Consider the following 6,925-nt stretch of genomic DNA (forward strand, 5'->3'; position numbering starts at 1 on the left):
GCGTTCTACCACAAGTTTATGTATGTAAGGAAAAGTAGTTCTATTTGTCGACTTACAACGTGAGTGTTAACATCATTTAAAAAACATCGAAAAATATCAAGATTTTGCAAACCCCCGTTGTTTAGAAAAGTCAGATGAGTAAAGTCATTACAACAACTTAATTTAGAAAACTGTGTAGCAAAGTGCTGTAATCCTTTTGTTTTTGTTTTTTTTTCGTTTTTTGTTGTTTTAATTTCAAGGTAAGCTGACTATATATTGCCCCATCCATGTCTGGTATTCGTCCTTAAATCTCGACCTTAGAGGATCTGATTACGAATTGAAGGTATTAGGCGTTGGCAACCTTGAAGTAGCGTTCAGCCTTTATCATGAAAAGGTATTCTTTTATCATACGCTCTAATGTATGTTTGAATTACTTCATAGCCTGAAAAGAATTGTCAGTTTGTATGCATGCTTGCAACTAAGATGAAGTACGTGATTTTAATTTTGAGAATTACAAAATATTTTAAGTCAGCTACAGCAAAGATTACGACGTTCAATAACTTGAGATATATGTTTCCTGTCCATGCAAATATATGCGTTTTTAATTCAAAGTTCTCTCCTCTAAGTATAGTCATCGTTAAAAGGTAGAATGCACCTCAAGGATCGATATTGGGACTCACAAATGTTTACAATATTCTTTTGTCATACCATATAGACTTGCCACATGAGGTATCTAAATTGTGGCAATATATTAAAACACTTTTCGAACTAATTCAGGATAATTGGATTTTAAAATTTTTCAAATTTCTCAAAAGTGTTAGGTGCCATTTAGCTGAATATTGCAATATTGCAAATTAGTCATAAAAAACAAGTGTATAATGTAAAAAGAAAAGCAGATGAGATTACATTTGTAGATTAAATCTGCATTACTTCACCATCAAATTATCCCAAATTAGTTCCAATCGTGTTTTTAAATGATATGTTGTCTTTACAGGCACAGTTTCCATCTGATTCCTTGTATGACGAGGAATGGTTCAACCCAATCCACGTGACGCATAGTGGACCGTATGCATTGTTAAAAACAGTGTTCAACAACATCAACACAAAATTACTTTCAGTGCCAATAAAGTGGACATTGCAAGTTAGAAAACAACAAGTATCCTCCGGTGAGGGATGGATAGACTACATAGGTAAGAAAAATCACTATAGTTATAAACTGACAGCAACTTTCATGTCATCTCTTTTCTGTTCGAGCCCTTCATTTTATTCTGTATTTAGAATCATCGAAGCATTTTCAAGCTTAAGTATTTTGTCAATCTCAAGGCCAAAATTTCAAAAATTTTGAAAAATATTGAAATGCATAAAACATTCGGCCATACACGCTAATAACGTTAACTTTGAGGTCAAATCGTAAAATGTAGTAAAAATGATTACACACAATACATTTTATTATTTTTTAGGTTGTCCAGACGGAAAGTATGGCTTTCGCTGCAACAAACCTTGCATTTGCAAAAATGATGCAAGATGCAATGTTTTCAATGGCGCTTGTAAGTGCAAATCCGGATGGCAAGGACCTGCTTGTGATATCCGTAAGTAAGCAAAGACAGAAAGGCCTGCAGACAGACGGACAGATAGGCCAGACATACTGACTCTCTCGCTCTTTGTCTCCCTTTGTCTGTCTGTCTGTCTGTCTGTCTGTCTGTCTGTCTCTCTGTCTCTCTGTCTCTCTCTCTCTCTCTCTCTCTCTCTCTCTCATACATGTACCAGTGTACGAGAACATACCGAGAAGCATCCATCCTCCCATCAACACATACATGCATGTACATATCTACATAGCAGAGGGCAAGTGCATTTTCAAGAATTATTTGTCTTCTGGTTTTAAACGGTTAAAGAGAAAGGATACTTTATTTGATTGTTTTATGAACATGTGGCGGGTAATTTTGTGACTGGAAAGAAATACACTCTGTTCAGACCAAATTTGGAAAAGTGTCCGGTCACGTGACCGTAGTGTCGTCTGCTACTTTGCGACAATGGCAGGTGTGTAGAACGTAATGTGCGTCCGGGATGAGCGACGAGCCTCTCTCTAAAACAGATTTTCCAACATTTTCCAACATTCCAACAGCGTTTGACTTGAACAGCTCTCCGACAAAAGATTCAAGAGCAATCAAGGATTGTTGCTAGGTATGCTTAGGATATTTTTTTGAAAGAAAGTGGTAGCATGTACAAATGTAAGCACTGTGGAAATATCGCCAAGTAAACTTGTCACAGTGACAATGGATTGTTGCGGTGCAAAATATCAAAACACATTAACAACTATAACATAATACAACATGAGCGTGTGGTGTGTTATAAAACACCTATAACCTGGTCTTTTTTCGGGCTATAGAGCCCGTTCATTCCCCCTCGTGGCCGTGTGTTACCAGAAACACATCGCTATACTCCTCGGCCTACGGCCTCGGGAATAGCAATGTGTTCTGGTAACACACGGCCCCTCGGGGTAATAGACGGGCGTTATAGCCCTCATGATCAGGTATTAGGTGTTTGATATATATATATATATATATATATATATATATATATATATATATATATATATATATATATATATATATATATATATACTGTTCGTTAGTTAGTTATTTGTTTTTTTATATAGCCACATCTTGCATCGAGATTCATCCCAAACAACAGCAACTTGTGTATGGTTCACTCCTAATTTTAACGTGTACAACTCATAACATCATATTGCCAAGTGAAAACGACGAGTGGAAGTCCAGGATCTCGTGGTCGCTTAATGGAGAATACTTAAATCATCACACTCTAAACTTTACAAAGGATGGATTCAATGTGGAAGAACGTATGCTCGGGTATGTACGTTTGAATTCTACTGATGTAAGACTTTAGCAGAGGTGTTTAGATTAAGTCTTAGCTGGTTTATGTAACTATTGTGGGACTCATTATACCGGCAAAGATGACAGGGCAACGGATTTTAAGTAATTTTAATTTTTTGCCGTGGATTCTCCGGTTTGATTTTTTAAATTATCAATTCATTTATTTGTACATTTATCTGCATGGATCTGTTTAGAACTCATTTACTAATGGTTGCAATGATAATATTTTTTCTACACTTTTATCTGTTTATACGGTAACTCTCTAATATGATTCTTCAATTCTACATTGGACTAATTATGATAATCTTCAACATTTGCTGCTTGCTTGTCACGTGATACAATCAACTGACTTGACCTTTTCATACGCACATGCAATTTTTTTCCTAGGATATCTATCCTGCAAACAGAGAGGGGTGTCACTGAGAAGACGGCTGGTCACTATAAATGTGAAGCAACAGATGAATACAACAACTTATTTGTTGCCACTGCAACCGTTACGACAAGTATGTGTCTCATATCCTACAAAACTATTATGAAACATATATTACAGCCCGAGCAGGGGACTATATGCCCAAGGGCAGGTAACTAGCTGCCCAAAGTCGGAAGGGCAAACGGTTTACTGCCTTGAGGATGTTAAGTAAAACCAGTGTGCTAAGGTTATAATTAAGCTGTACGAAACACTTGACAAGTTATTCCCTTTTTATTTAGTTGTTTGAGGTGCACTTGCTAGAAAATATTTGCTTTACTGTTCTTGTGACTCGTACACGCATTCAGGTCTTTGGAAGGCATCAAAAATGGTGATTTTCACATTTTAACAGAAGAATAATCACACCATTTTTCAACAGAGTGCCCTGAAAATGTTTTCGGACAATACTGCAACATTTCGTGTGACTGTGCACCTGCATGGTCTGCCTCTTGTCATCGATACCGAGGTTGTGTCTGCTATCCAGGCTTTTCTGGGAAACACTGTGAAATAGGTACGGTAGGAAGCGCTTCTTATTCATTTGCATAGTTAACAGCTCTATAGCTGGCTGAGATTTATTTTCCGAGTTCATTGAAGGTTCCGTTGTTAAAATATGCACTGTTTAAATAAACTACCGATTATGCTCTGTTATACGTCGAAGATATTTCTTTCACATTTACAAATATCAAGGTTTTACATTTTTTATACATTCTAAAATCGTCAGACTGATAAGAATTGAGGACATAGCTAGCATCCGACTACGCAAATATGTTTCGTTATTCATTCAGACACAACGCCACCAATTTTCAAAGAATGCCCGCAAGATATGACGAATTTCGTAAAGGATGACGGGAACTTGAAGGCAACTAACGTGACATGGATAGTACCAACAGTGAAGGACAACTCGGAAAATGTGACTCTATACAGCAACTACACACCAGGCGATGTTTTCCAAATAGGGACAACAGTGGTACAATACACAGCATTAGACTCGGCTAAAAATACTGCATATTGTACGTTTAAAGTCAACGTCCTATGTATGTATTACCATTTTATAACATGTAAAGTGTGGATTTCTTAAGTTATTTATTTACCTATTTATTATTCATTTATTTATTTACTAATTTATTTATCAATTATTTATTTATTTACCCTCGATGAAGCTGCAAATATAATCATCAATAGTTCATTTATTATTGTTTACTAATTTATTTATCTATTATTTATTTCTTATTGTTCATTTTTTTATTTTTTTATTTATTTACTTATTTCTTTACCCTCGATGAAGCTGCAAATATAATTACCAATAGTTCATTAATTCTTATTTCTATCATATAATGTGTTTCTTCTTGACAGATGGAAGCCCGTCACGAACTAGTCTTATCATCGGGATACTAGTTCTTTGCACATGTATGTTTGTTCTTCTTCCATTATTTTTCTGTCTTGGATACCGATACAGGCTCCAACTGTACACAGTATTAACAGGTGATATGGATGCTGACTATAGTAATGGTAAGAGGTTCTTTACCGATATTGCCCAGCCTAATTCGCGACATATTTGCGTATTATACTGCAACAAGTTTGTCGACATTGTGATCGTACACTTATGGTAGAGACTACTTGAACTGAAGAATAAGATGATGAGAGTAGGCAAAACCCCAAATCATTTGAATTATTAGAATGAAGCATAATTGCGCGATGGGCAGAGTCCATAGTCTCTCTTTGTCTTCAAATCGCTGGAAAATAGGTAAACAAATTGTCAATAATGAATAGGGATCCGTGTTTAAAAGGGTACAGGTCCCACTACCATTTAAAGGTGAATCCATGAGCATGCGTAAAGCCCTTAGAAACCTAAGTGTAATGGCCAATATTTTAACAGATGGCAAGGACTGCGACGCCTTTGTATTGTTCAGCAGTAGAGATGTAGACTTCGCCGAAACTATAGCAGAGCATCTCGAAGGAAATGGGACATACAGACTGTTGTTGCATCACCGAGACTTTATAGGTGGCAAAGGTATGTTCAGCGACTCTCTGAGACTAATCCTACTGCATATTTCACCGTTTGTAATAGATGAATTTATTTTGACACAAATACTAATTTTATCTCTGTTACTATAAATAATAAACGGGGTACATTTTTCCGTGGATGAGAAAAAGACAGGTTGCATCCCAGCGCGCAAATACATTTACCTTCGAAAATTTTCTGCTCGATCATACACACATCTTTTAAAATTGGTTAAAGGTCACGTTATGATTCGTAATTCCTCTTGTGTTTTTGTATGTTATTCATCAGCCATTTTTGACAACATCGAGGACTGCTTCGAAACAAGCCGCTCGTCCATTCTTGTGATTTCCCCAAATTTTCTTGAGAGTGGAATGTGTGAGCATGAAGCACGGATCGCCCTTGACAACTGGATCAACAGAAGACAGAGATTGATTCCGATTGTGAAAGGGGACATCAAACTTGTAAACGATTCGAAAGTGATCAAGCGAATTGTGGGGCTAATCAACTACATCCAGTGGCCTAAGAACGGTTCAGACAAAGAAGAAGAGATGTTCTGGAAAAAACTTGAAAAAGCCTTGAAAATGAACGTGAGAAAGCAATCTAGGATAGGTTTGATAAAGAGATGTATGCTTACTTTGTGTAGAGGCCTCAAAAAAGGATATTCTAGGGTACCAAATAACGATGTTTGACCTACTCAATATTGTAACGTCATTGTGTTGTGATATTGCCACGTGATAAGAGTGATTGGTTAGCAGAAGCTGTACGTGCAGAGTACGATGTCTGTGTGTATATATTATATATATATATATATATATAATATATATATATATATATATATATATATATATATATATATATATTTCATTCATAATGTAAAGATTTCATTACTCCAAAATACGATACTCCAAATGTCATAGTAATTGACGACTTTTTTGTAATTTAAAGGGGTTGACAACGCAAACGTATGTTACAGTTGAAAGTTTATAGTGAATATTAAGCATGTTTGAGAATTGTACCCATCTTACTTTTTGACAGGGATTGCATATAACGGTACTTTTGATTTTATGTACCTAAAATTAACTGCGACAAAATTCGTCCACATGCACGCATAAATTTTGCAAGCACTACTGTACAGATGACTACAATACCGTATGAATGACAAAAAGCGATGCAGATGCACTACGCTATGTGTTCAAAAGGCACTAATGAAAACTGTCTAGTTAAAATTTTTGTCGCAATTACTTTCCTTTGCAAAGAAAGAAAGGATATCTAAGCTTGCCATTCTACTTAGAGACCTAGTTCAGTGACACAACTTTTCGGATGCAAATTTATATGAAACTTTACACCGATGCGCCAATCGATGGAGTTTACTAACCATGCACGACCAATGATTAGTCCTTTTAAGTTAATTAAGAAATAGCCTCTCATTCAGCAAATCGTCGTGATGATTACCATACTGGCATCGTAGTTGCATTGCAAATTAATAAAACTCCACGTTTTCATTCTTGCATGTGTTTGATAAAAAAGAAGTCGGAATTGTTTAGCACTGTTTTATTGGGTGTGCATTAATCATTCGCATTACATCCA

At 36.0% G+C, this 6,925-nt stretch overlaps 1 protein-coding gene across 1 annotated transcript; it reads left to right on the plus strand.

Annotated features, from left to right (window-relative positions):
• The first annotated feature begins 240 nt into the window (after positions 1-240).
• LOC139138851 (toll-like receptor 4) lies at positions 241-6,131 on the plus strand. Its single transcript, XM_070707408.1, has 11 exons — positions 241-373; positions 974-1,169; positions 1,440-1,568; positions 2,636-2,846; positions 3,258-3,373; positions 3,716-3,847; positions 4,122-4,370; positions 4,690-4,743; positions 4,819-4,845; positions 5,213-5,347; positions 5,627-6,131. The coding sequence occupies exons 4-11, from the start codon at positions 2,839-2,841 to the stop codon at positions 6,025-6,027; spliced, it is 1,122 nt and encodes a 373-aa protein (XP_070563509.1). The 5' UTR covers positions 241-373; positions 974-1,169; positions 1,440-1,568; positions 2,636-2,838; the 3' UTR covers positions 6,028-6,131.
• The last annotated feature ends 794 nt before the right edge of the window (positions 6,132-6,925 follow it).

This window comes from Ptychodera flava, chromosome 8 (assembly GCF_041260155.1).
Source record: "Ptychodera flava strain L36383 chromosome 8, AS_Pfla_20210202, whole genome shotgun sequence".
Classification (NCBI taxonomy): Eukaryota; Metazoa; Hemichordata; class Enteropneusta; family Ptychoderidae; genus Ptychodera; species Ptychodera flava.

Bases quoted from the DNA above. Each gene is read 5' to 3' on its own strand.
- LOC139138851 (XM_070707408.1), top strand. The intron at 3,374-3,715 runs GTATGTGTCTCA...ATTTTTCAACAG, and splicing joins CACTGCAACCGTTACGACAA to AGTGCCCTGAAAATGTTTTC. The intron at 5,348-5,626 runs GTATGTTCAGCG...GTTATTCATCAG, and splicing joins AGACTTTATAGGTGGCAAAG to CCATTTTTGACAACATCGAG.